Consider the following 13,035-nt stretch of genomic DNA (forward strand, 5'->3'; position numbering starts at 1 on the left):
TCCAGATAATGCCATTGCACAGAAAAAGCTAGAAAATGGCTTTCTTGTTTTATGGAGAATCATACTGACGTCAGTAAATTTCCACTTGCAGGAAGACTTTTGGGGTTTGAAGATGACCATTTAAATGCATCAGTCCACAATGGTCCATGTCACGGTATTCAAGAACTGGCAAATGTGATGAACTGTGATCATTCCACCACTGTGTGATGTTTTCATCTCATGCAGAAGGCTCAAAAATCAAGTGCATGGGTACCACATGCTCTAAGCCAAAATCACAAAACCCAGTGGATGGCCATGTGTGAATCTCTGCTTGCTCATCATCGAACGTCTTGTACAAAACACCAACCATACTAATCAGTATCACTACTGCAAATGAAAAATTGTCTCTTCATGCAAACATAGGGAAAAGAAAGATATGGTTCAGCCCAAAGAAAGCAACAATTCCTCTTACAAAGACCTGAGTGCAACCACAGATGATGATTTGATGCATTTGGTGGGACAGCAATGGTTTGGTGTACTAACATTTGCTTCCCCAAGGTGTAACCATTACTGCTGACATTTACTGTCAACAGATGAGACCTCTTGCAGATGATATCCAAGAACTACATCCAAGAAGACTGGATGAAGTGATGCTACTCAACGATAATGACTGCTTGCATTCTGCTAGACTGACAAAACACACTATATACAGGAGTTTTTTAGGGAAGTCATTCCACACCCAAACTATTCACCTTATCTTGTGGCCTCAGATTTTCATCTTTTCTGTTCTCAATCGAACAACATTCAAGGAACTTCCTTTCTGGATAAAAATGCCCTCCGAACTTGGCTTGGTGAGATCTTTGTCTCAAAATAGAAAGATTTTACAGTCACAGAATCAAAAAGCTACCCCAGTGTTGGAAGACTATTGTGATAGTGAAGGAGAATATATCATTCATGACTGATATCTCTGTTATGTGTATATGTCGTATTTATTAAACATATGGAAAAACACAGTGAACTTAGTCACCAACCCAATACTTAATTTCCTATCTGTCTTCAGTTTCTTCAGTTTTAATCTGCACTGCACAAATAATAGATTATGGTGATAGTCGACATGTTTTAGTTTAAAATCAGGTTTATAAATATGTTTTACCATTGTACAATCTATTTGAAACCTTCCAATGTCTCCATATACTTATCATAGTTTAAATATTTGTTTCATTATTCTTACATTAATCATAGATAATGATTAAATTGAGCTCTGTGCAAAATTCTACCAGGTGTTTCCCCTTTCATTCTGTTCCTCCAAGCCATGCTCATTAACTATTTTTCCTTTTCCTGCTATCAAATTCTGATCCCCCCTTAACACCAAATTTTCATCTCCCTGTACCGAATGATTTATTTTACTTCAGCATACATTTTCTAAATCTCTTCATCATCTTCAGGAGCTAATTGGTCTGTCATTTATGATCCTGTGTATGTCTTAGTTTTGTATCATGTTTTGTGACAGTCTTGGCTATGATAATAAGTTAACTGTGCTGTTCATGGCACTTTACCCTCTTCCCTAGTTCCATATCCGCGGCAACTGATTTTGGTTTGATAAATCTGTATTCACTTAACTAGAAATCTCTTTCATTCCACCATCATGCTTCACTAATTCCCATTATGTCTAATATTAAGTTATCTATTCCCTTTTCTATCCTACCTACCCACCCAATTTTGTGATCTATCATTCACACTCTTAGCTGTAGAATATCAGATCTGCATTTCTTCTAACTGCAGCATCCTCCTGAGTAGTTCCAGTACATAGATTTGAATCTTATACCTGGAATATTTTACCCAGTATTAAACCATACACTAAAGCTGCAAGTTCTTGAGAATTATAATGGCTGTAGTTTCCCCTTTATTTCATCTTTCCACAGTATAAAAATAGTAAATTATCTAGGATTATTGATGTACACTGATCAGCCAGAACATTCTGACCACCTACCTAATAGCTACTACATCCACCTTTGGCATGGATAAAAGCAGCAGCATTGCATGGCATAGAAGCAATGAAGCAATGGCAGTTCACCAGAGGGGGCTGGCACCACATCTGCACTTACAAGTCACCTAATTCCCATAAATCCCAGGGAGGGGGAGGGGCAGGGGTGATGAGCTCAGACAACATGTTCAGTCACTTCACAGATGTGTTCCATCAGGTTCAGATCTGGCAAGTTTGGGGGGGGGGGGGGGGGGGGGAGCACACATCAACTGGAGCTCACCAATGTGTTCATTGAACCACTCCATCACACTCCTGTCTTGTGACAGGGCTCATCTTGCCACTGCTGTTGGGAAACATGATCGTCATGAAGGGGTTACATGGTCTGCAACCAGTGTATAATATGCTTTGGCCTTTATGGTGCCTTGTACAATCTCCACTAGATCCATGGATGCCCATGTGAATATTTACCAGTGCATAATGGAGTCCCCGCCAGCTTGTCACCGTACCAGAGTACAGATGTTAAGGAGGTGTTTCCCTGGAAGACAATGGATTTTCGCCCTCCCATCAACATGATGAAGAAGGTATCAGACTATGCAGCACTCTGTCACTGTGCCACTGTCCAGTGCTGATGGTCATGTCTCAATTTAACTTGTAGTTGCCAATGTTGTGGTGTTAACATTGGCACATGATTGGGTCCTCGGCTGCAGAGGCCTATGGCTATAAATGTCCACTGCACTGCATGTTCAGACACTCATTTACTATGCCCAGTATTAAAGTCTGATGTTAGTTCCTCCACAGTTCGCTGCCTGTCCTGTATTACAAGTCTGCCCAGCTCACAATGTCCAACATCTGTAATGAGGGGTGGCCACCCAACCCAACGATGTCTGAACGGAGTCACCTTGGTTTCACCACATGTTGAAGACACTCACCAGAGCACTCCTTTCACACCCAACAAGTCATCCTGTTTCCAAAATGCTTGTGCCAAGCCTCCAGCCCTTGATCAAGCTCAGATACATCACATGCTTTCCCCATTCTACACATGGAAAGGATGCTCACTGATAGTACATGTGCTGTGCATGTGTCTTACTAGCAGTTATTCCTCACTAGGTGAAGCAGCTATTGCCTGGACAGGTTTATATTTGGTAGTAGGCCAGTGGTCATAATGTTCTGGCTGATCAGTGTACGTATTGTTGAAGTACACAAGCTATTTCACGGCAGCAAGTTTCACGGTTCATGGGGGAATTAATATGGTAATGAACTAAGAATTGGAGAATGGAAATTGTAGATGGACAAAGTGGTTAACATTTGATCACAAACTTCTGAAGTTATTAGCAGTAATTTTTTAAAGGAATAAGAGGGGAAACACATCAGAGCAGTTGAATAGCATACATAACTAATGCTTTTAAATAAATCAAATTTTAATAATAACTCACTGATTTTTAGTTCTTGGTCCAGTTCACGAGCATACAATGGAACTGTTGAATACAGTCTCAATGTCTCTTTTATCACTCTCTCTAAATATTTCATCTCTTGCAAGTCTCGAAATGTTGCAGGCCGATCTGAATCACCAAAAAGGTCACGAATCTCACTGTAAGCTTTTTCCTGAAATAATAATAATCAGGTTTCAAAATTATGGTGTGCATCAGAAATATTTGTTACTACCTTACTTCTAATCAGTGCTAAATCATCAAATCAGAAAGAGATAACCATGTTCCTTACCTGTACATCCGCATGCTTGGCAAGTGCCCACAGAGCAAAACTGGTGCATGACGCTGTTGTGTCATGACCCTGAAATAAACCAGAGTTATTAAGCTAGGTACTTCATAATATTTCCTCAGTACTGTACTTTTTGATGAGTAGCCTCTTTCTATCAATATTAAGCAATATTATTACAAACAGATATTTTATTCTGCAATAGGTGACTATAACAATTATTTATAAACAGAAGTAACATTTTCAAAAATTAACAGCTGACTCTCATAAATGTGGAATTCTGTGAGCTTTTACTCTGCCAAGGAGAAACTACGTAACAACTGACAACATGTTGTTATGGATATTTATCTAGGAAAAATGAAATTACTTTTCTGTGGATCAAATAACTGAAAGACATCATGAGGAACCAAATAATGCTTTCCATGTTTCGTACTTTTCAGCAGTGTCACTACTGCTTAAATACTAGCTTTTCCTACATTATACTTCTGCTGATGTTTTTTGAAAATATACAATCAATGCTTGCATCAAAGTTATAAAGTCCATAATGTTACTGGTAAACATAGTCAATCTCAAAAAAATGCAAAAAAAGAGCTACAAGGAATATAATGGTTCACCTTGGGAAGCGGACCCATATATTAAACAGTGCCATCTCTTGATCGTACTCAACTTGCATGCTGAGGAAATTAGTCTTCATTTTTATTTAAATTACCATACTAGTGATGCAGGGCACTTCATCTTTATTTAAATTACCATACTAGTGGTGCAGAGTGAGGGGCACCATGACTCAACAAATGTTCAGGATTGTTGTTGTTGTTGTCTTCAGTCCTGAGACTGGTTTGATGCAGCTCTCCATGCTACTCTATCCTGTGCAAGCTGCTTCATCTCCCAGTACCTACTGCAACCTACATCCTTCTGAATCTGCTTAGTGTACTCATCTCTCGGTCTCCCTCTACGATTTTTACCCTCCACGCTGCCCTCCAATGCTAAATTTGTGATCCCTTGATGCCTCAAAACATGTCCTACCAACCGATCCCTTCTTCTAGTCAAGTTGTGCCACAAACTTCTCTTCTCCCCAATCCTATTCAATACCTCCTCATTAGTTATGTGATCTATCCACCTTATCTTCAGTATTCTTCTGTAGCACCACATTTCGAAAGCTTCTATTCTCTTCTTGTCCAAACTAGTTATCGTCCATGTTTCACTTCCATACATGGCTACACTCCAAACAAATACTTTCAGAAACGACTTCCTGATCCATAAATCTATATTCGATGTTAACAAATTTCTCTTCTTCAGAAACGCTTTCCTTGCCATTGCCAGTCTACATTTTATATCCTCTCTACTTCGACCATCATCAGTTATTTTACTTCCTAAATAGCAAAACTCCTTTACTACTTTAAGTGTCTCATTTCCTAATCTAATTCCCTCAGCATCACCCGATTTAATTTGACTACATTCCATTATCCTCGTTTTGCTTTTGTTAATGTTCATCTTATATCCTCCTTTCAAGACACTGTCCATTCCGTTCAACTGCTCTTCCAAGTCCTTTGCCGTCTCTGACAGAATTACAATGTCATCGGCGAACCTCAAAGTTTTTACTTCGTCTCCATGAATTTTAATACCTATCCCGAATTTTTCTTTTGTTTCCTTTACTGCTTGCTCAATATACAGATTGAATAACATCGGGGAGAGGCCTTTCGCTCCCTGTATTTTACCCCTGCCACCTTTAGAATTTGAAAAAGAGTATTCCAGTCGACATTGTCAAAAGCTTTCTCTAAGTCTACAAATGCTAGAAACGTAGGTTTGCCCTTCCTTAATCTTTCTTCTAAGATAAGTCGTAAGGTCAGTATTGCCTCACGTGTTCCAACATTTCGACGGAATCCAAACTGATCCTCCCCGAGGTCTGCATCTACCAGTTTTTCCATTCGTCTGTAAAGAATTCGCGTTAGTATTTTGCAGCCGTGGCTTATTAAACTGATAGTTCGGTAATTTTCACATCTGTCAGCACCTGCTTTCTTTGGGATTGGAATTATTATATTCTTCTTGAAGTCTGAGGGTATTTCGCCTGTCTCATACATCTTGCTCACCAGCTGGTAGAGTTTTGTCAGGGCTGGTTGTCCCAAGGCCGTCAGTAGTTCTAATGGAATGTTGTCTACTCCGGGGGCCTTGTTTCGACTCAGGTCTTTCAGTGCTCTGTCAAACTCTTCACGCAGTATGGTATCTCCCATTTCGTCTTCATCTACAGCCTCTTCCATTTCCATAATACTGTCCTCAAGTACATCGCCCTTGTATAAACCTTCTATATACTCCTTCCACCTTTCTGCCTTCCCTTCTTTGCTTAGAACTGGGCTGCCATCTGAGCTCTTGATATTCATACACTTGGTTCTCTTCTCTCCAAAGGTCCCTTTAATTTTCCTGTAGGCAGTATCTATCTTACCCCTAGTGAGATAAGCTTCTACATCCTTACATTTGTCCTCTAGCCATCCCTGTTTAGCCATTTTGCACTTCCTGTCGCTCTCATTTTTGAGACGTTTGTATTCCTTTTTGCCTGCTTCATTTACTGCATTTTTATATTTTCTCCTTTCATCAATTAAATTCAATATTTCTTCTGTTACCCAAGGATTTCTAGCAGCCCTCGTCTTAGTACCTACTTTATCCTCTGCTGCCTTCACTACTACATCCCTCAGAGCTACCCATTCTTCTTCTACTGTATTTATTTCCCCTATTCCTGTCAATTGTTCCCTTATGCTCTCCCTGAAACTCTGTACAACCTCTGGTTCTTTCAGTTTATCCAGGTCCCATCTCCTTAATTTCCCACATTTTTGCAGTTTCTTCAGCAGGATTACATGTTCAAACTATTGTCATAAACTGGATGGTGGTAATTAAAGAATACCTTAATATTTAACATTATAAGCAATTAGCTTCCTTACTAACAAGGACAAAATGTAATACCACATAGGCATATATACAGATGGATGTTTTATGCCAGTTCTGGCATAAAACAAAAAACCACAATATTTATCAGTATTGCCACAGTTGTTAACTACATCATTCATGTCCAAAACAACAGACACCATGCATTCATATAATTGATTTACCTTGACGGGCAATGAATACACCACCTTAAGTGAAGCTGCACAATTATGTTTGGCTTCCTGAGGAAATCTCATAGTAGTGAGTATGGAGGACATGGATGAGGACTGCAGATAGGAGGAACTAGGTGAATCACTTGACAAGTATGCTGTGTTAGTCCATACAATTCCAGTCAGTAGTGTGTCTAGGTGGCACAGTGGTTAACACAACTGCCTTATAAACAGGAGATCCCTTGTTTGAGTCCCATTCCAGACACACATTTTCACTCATCACCACTAATTCTGCATAAAGTCCTGATACAGCTGACATGAACAGACTTGAAGAACAGCACATTTTGCACAATTGTTTACGATTTTTTGTGAATTTTATCTTTACTGTCCAGAGTGGTCATATTGAACCCTTTAAGATAATACTATAATTGTATTTATTGGAATGCCTTACATGTATTTCATGCACTCCCATACTTCCCTTGTAATGAAATAATTAACTTTTCATCATATTATTGTGGAGTGAATGGACAACAATGGATTCAATAAAGTTTACATATGTTTGTCATTCCCTTCCAAAAATCACTTTATTTTTTGCACACCCTTATCCTAATTATTTTGTTTTATGATATAATATTTATCTTTGTTGTTATTATTATTATTATTGTGGTACATAGTAACAGCAATGGTCACTATACAACATACTTTCATTTATCATTCTTTTACAAGGATCAGTCTTTTATCTTACAGCTCGTGTCTATCAGCGAGTATCCAGACTCTTCCTGATCTGAAGGATAGCTTACAATGATATATCCCTCTGATTACACTGGATATACCGCAAGGATATAGTGAGGTGAGGTGAAGATTGAAATGTATCAAAAACATTATTTGCATCAAGATAAGATACTTCCAGGCTTACAAAGTGTTCTGAAAGATGAGTAGAAATATGTTCAGTGAAATTATGAGATTCCTAAGACTTAATGAGAAGTTTACATGCTCTGTCCATTTACAGACTGATAAATTTGATTTGTTTCTGATGTTTGAAACTAATTCATAGAAAACCTCACCATGTGCTACAAACCCTGATTTGACGTAACAAGACATGAGCAACTCTGGTGCCTGTTGACACATTTCATTGCTTCAAAGCTTGACAAGTATGAACAAAAGCTCTGGTTAGCTGTAGATGTTGATACCATGTATATTCTCAATGGTTTCTGTTATCTTGGTAAGGATATTACATGATCACAAAGTGGAAGGATTTCATATTATGTACTGATGCATCTTATGGAACCATTTCTATTCAAAAGCAGGAACATTTCAACAGATAATTACTGCACTTCCCTCAAACTTGCAGCAAAATTGGAAGAATAGTCAGCCACCATCTTAGGAACAGTAATTAGAGTAAGAAGAGAGATACTACATGCTCTGAAGTGTTTGAAGGCTCCTCTGTAGGTGATAAAAATTTTAAAATGTGATGACATTTTCTTGTGGGTCTATCAAGGAAAGAAAATGACAACATGTTAGTGACGAGTTCAGAAACTATATTATTACAGCAATACAGTGTTTGAGATTCACCACACAGTATTCAGTGAAGACTGCCTCAAAAAGATGGCTAGTACATGCCTTCCACAATATTCTTGACCTAACAGGAATAAATGCATATGTCATATTCTCGACTAGTACTGGGAAGTAGATCACAAGAAGACATTTTCTTCAGCTACTTAAAGAGGCACTATACCCTGAGTAAGTGAATAATCACTCAGTTTGTTGGAGTACAGACAATTATGAAAACAATGGAATGAAAACGAAGACAAATCACCCAAAAACACAAATAATGTCAAGTTCTCAAATTCTGCAAGTGTAATAAACACTGCTTTCAAGTGCACTTTTGGTAAGAAGATGATTCGTACAATACACACAAAGGAAACTGAATATGAAAGTGTCAGTTGCACAGAAGTATGAACTAGCTAAATTTTATGTAAATAAAAATAATTGAATGTTTTTATGCATTTAAAACTAAGAAAACGCCCTCACCTTCTTACTCTTGTTCAGGACATATGGATTTCAATGAGGTTTGTTCATTTTTATAATAACTGTTGTTATTTCTGCTATGTTGCAATTTATTCAGAATTATATATCCTAAATTGTATATAAATAATATAAAAACATCAAAATATAATAACTGCATTCAGTTTTTAAATGACAGCTCAGAGCATTATTGTTATAAAGTATGAGTCAAAATGACCCATTGGGTCATTAGAGGTATCAGGGATTGGATAGCCATCATAGTGATATACTATGCTGATGACACAACCCGGATCACCTCACATCAGAACATCTCAACTTTGTGCATTAATCACTCAGATCTGTCCTCCATTGGTTCTTAAAGTTTTGCTCTACCAGAACTACAGTTTCATAGTTTTGGTACATTATATAGATGATGTAGTAAACTGTAAAATTACCAGCAGTATTGCTAGAATAGGCAGGGAAAGAAACATAAATGAGTGTGTCAGAGAGAAACTAGGACCGGACGTCCTCACTTTGTTTTTTGTTTCTTTGGTTTTTCCTATTGCACATAGTTAAAACTGTACATCATTCAGCATTAGTCCATAGTGTATTTTAAATTATTAGAGAGTATAAATTGCATTTATAAGTAATACAAATTAGTTAATCACATAAGATCTGTGCCGTTATGTAACCAAAGCATCTATTGTTGATTCAAGTACAGTTTACATGCACAAATATACGAAATATTATACAATTATTGTTGTGATTTTCTAGAACATTCTTCATCGTGATCAAAGGCAAGAGTTTATTAAGGAACTGTGTTTTCTAGCACTATATGAGATATCTGTCTTGTTTCTTTATTTTTATTACAATATCCCTCTGTTTCATATTACAAATCAACAATTTTTAATAAAACCTGAATTAACCACAGACAATATCAGTTGTGCTATAAATACTGTTTAGTTGTAAGTAACAGATAGGAGGATAACTATGTAGAATGAAAATGTTGTATGGTTACCTGGCCCTTTATATATCCTCACTCAGTTTCTAGTTGGTTCACTGCTTCTTGCTCTTCGGGGAATCTAGCAAGACATTGATCACATATGCAAAGAAAGTGATTATTATGATTTAATAGCCAACAGGTATGCAACACACCAAACATACCAGATAACATGGATATGACCTTAAGTGACCAAAGCTGCTTGAAAAACTACTGTAGTCTACACATACTTATGACAGTCTAACGTAACCTACATCTACATCTACATCTACATGACTACTCTGCAATTCACATTTAAGTGCTTGGCAGAGGGTTCATCGAACCACAATCATACTATCTCTCTACTATTCCACTCCCGAACAGCGAGCGGGAAAAACGAACACCTAAACCTTTCTGTTCGAGCTCTGATTTCTCTTATTTTATTTTGATGATCGTTCCTACCTATGTAGGTTGGGCTCAACAAAATATTTTCGCATTCGGAAGAGAAAGTTGGTGACTGAAATTTCGTAAAAAGGTCTCGCCGCGACGAAAAACGTCTATGCTGTAATGACTTCCATCCCAACTCGTGTATCATATCTGCCACACTCTCTCCCCTATAACGCGATAATACAAAACGAGCTGCCCTTTTTTGCACCTTTTCGATGTCCTCCGTCAATCCCACCTGGTAAGGATCCCACACCGCGCAGCAATATTCTAACAGAGGACGAACGAGTGTAGTGTAAGCTGTCTCTTTAGTGGACTTGTTGCATCTTCTAAGTGTCCTGCCAATGAAACGCAACCTTTGGCTCGCCTTCCCGACAATATGATCTATGTGGTCCTTCCAACTGAAGTTGTTCGTAATTTTAACACCCAGGTACTTAGTTGAATTGACAGCCTTGAGAATTGTACTATTTATCGAGTAATCGAATTCCAACAGATTTCTTTTGGAACTCATGTGGATCATCTCACACTTTTCGTTATTTAGCGTCAACTGCCACCTGACACACCATACAGCAATCTTTTCTAAATCACTTTGCAGCTGATACTGGTCTTCGGATGACCTTACTAGACGGTAAATTACAGCATCATCTGCGAACAGTCTAAGAGAACTGCTCAGATTGTCACCCAGATCATTTATATAGATCAGGAACAGTAGAGGTCCCAGGACGCTTCCCTGGGGAACACCTGATATCACTTCAGTTTTACTCGATGATTTGCCGTCTATTACTACGAACTGCGAACCTTCCTGACAGGAAATCACGAATCCAGTCAAACAACTGAGACGATACCCCATAGCTCCGCAGCTTGATTAGAAGTCGCTTGTGAGGAACGGTGTCAAAAGCTTTCCGGAAATCTAGAAATACGGAATCAACTTGAGATCCCCTGTCGATAGCGGCCATTACTTCGTGCGAATAAAGAGCTAGCTGCGTTGCACAAGAGCGATGTTTTCTGAAGCCATGCTGATTACGTGTCAATAGATCGTTCCTTTCGAGGTGATTCATAATGTTTGAATACAGTATATGCTCCAAAACCCTACTGCAAACCGACGTCAATGATATAGGTCTGTAGTTAAATGGATTACTCCTACAGAAGTTTTAAAACTCTACCTGTTCACATCAAATAAATTGTTCTCTGATTCAGAGAAATCACAGTATCTTCCTTTAGGGCTACTGATATCCACAAAAAATAAGTCTGTATTTTTGTTGGTTTCTTATGTTTCATGGCTGACCCATTTCAGGCAGTTTATCTTAATGAACTTTATGATTTTATGATATTCATATTGTGAATAGATATTGATTCCAAATTAACTGGGCATAACATCTAAGTCATGTGCAAAAAGACTTCATGAGTCTCCTATCTCCTTTGGAAACATAGAGACATAATTAGTATTGACTATCTTTGAGTAATGTATTTTGGGATCTTTGAATCACATATTACTTATAGCCTTCTGATTTGGTGATGCACCTCTTATGTTACTGAACTCTTGAAAATACATAAAAGATAATTATGCATAATGTGCAAAACTGGTCCTGAGGAGCACTGATTTCCTCTCTTTAGTAGGCTCAGACTATTGTAAACCTGTACATATACAACCATGTACTATTTGTATGAAAACAGTGCTATCAGGGAAGAAATTCATAACTACAGCACTAGACTAAAGGCAGAGCAGGACATACTGTGGTACAGGATAACAAAAGAAAGGTAACTCCCACAAAGTAAATACTGTACTTTAAAACTCTTTGATAAACCACTACAAACTGATCACGGTATACAATTAAACATTCTTTAAGAAAGACTGTATAACTGCTTATCAGACAACCCATTTTACTTAGTAAAAGTTTTATTAAATGAGTTGTGCTGAAACCAATTTGTAAAATGACTGCTTCTTCCTTCTCTTCCTGGGCCTATAGCCCTTAATGGGTCTTGGCCTGCTCTAGGACATCATTCCATTCATCAGTGTCCAGTATCTTGTGTCTCCATCCTCTGACATCAACAATTTTTAAATCTTCTCATATGTCATCTGAGTATAAAAGTCTTAGTCTTTCCCTGTATTCATTCCACTAGGTTTTGTAGCAGCAGTATTTTTATTGGTTTCTTATGTTCCATGTGAAAAACATGGCTGACCCACATCAGGCAGTTTATCTTAATGAAATTTATGATTTTAAGATCTTCATATTATCTGTAAACTTCAAAATTATATTTGTGTGTAACATGCTTCATTAACTGTCCCATTCAAAATATCCTATTAGCTCTTCACACTGTAGTATCAGTGTTCATGTTCCTGAGTCATATGTTAATAGTGGATGTATTAAAGCTTTATCCATTTCACACTTTGTTGTTCTGGCCAGATTTATGGACTTGAGTTCTGGGGCCAGCTGTTAATCATGTTTATTCTGTCCTTGCAGTAATATCCACATCATCTGTATAGGCCAGAATGTGTAACATTCTGTTGTATATTTTGCCTGCTGTGTTGGCTTCAGCTGCCCTTATTACCTTCTCTAGCACTATGTTAAAAAGCATAACATGAGAGTGATCCCATAGCCTCAATCCAGTTAATTTCAAACTTTGTGCTAAATTTCCTTATATCCATTCTTTACATACTACTTTTTCCATAGTCAAACTTATGTCACATATTAACTTTTGTGGTATTCCCAGTTCATTCATGGCTTCAATAAGCTTAAATCTTTTTACAGTATCATTGTTGCTTTAAAATGAACAAATGTATGATATGTTGCTATACTGTATTCCCTCAGGGTGGATATCTGGTCAGTGGGGAGGAGAATATTTTATAT

The 13,035-nt window shown here is 37.8% G+C and overlaps 1 protein-coding gene across 1 annotated transcript in view; it reads right to left on the minus strand.

Annotated features, from left to right (window-relative positions):
• LOC126298354 (cytochrome P450 4C1-like) overlaps positions 1 to 13,035 on the minus strand; it is a 253,886-nt gene that overhangs the window by 30,808 nt on the left and 210,043 nt on the right. The window contains exons 11-12 of the mRNA XM_049989649.1: positions 3,683 to 3,751; positions 3,397 to 3,565 (exon numbers count right to left, since the gene is read on the minus strand). Of these exons, the coding sequence (XP_049845606.1) occupies positions 3,397 to 3,565; positions 3,683 to 3,751 (238 nt within the window). The remainder of the gene's footprint in view (positions 1 to 3,396; positions 3,566 to 3,682; positions 3,752 to 13,035) is intronic.

Source organism: Schistocerca gregaria, chromosome X (genome assembly GCF_023897955.1).
Source record: "Schistocerca gregaria isolate iqSchGreg1 chromosome X, iqSchGreg1.2, whole genome shotgun sequence".
Lineage (NCBI taxonomy): Eukaryota > Metazoa > Arthropoda > Insecta > Orthoptera > Acrididae > Schistocerca > Schistocerca gregaria.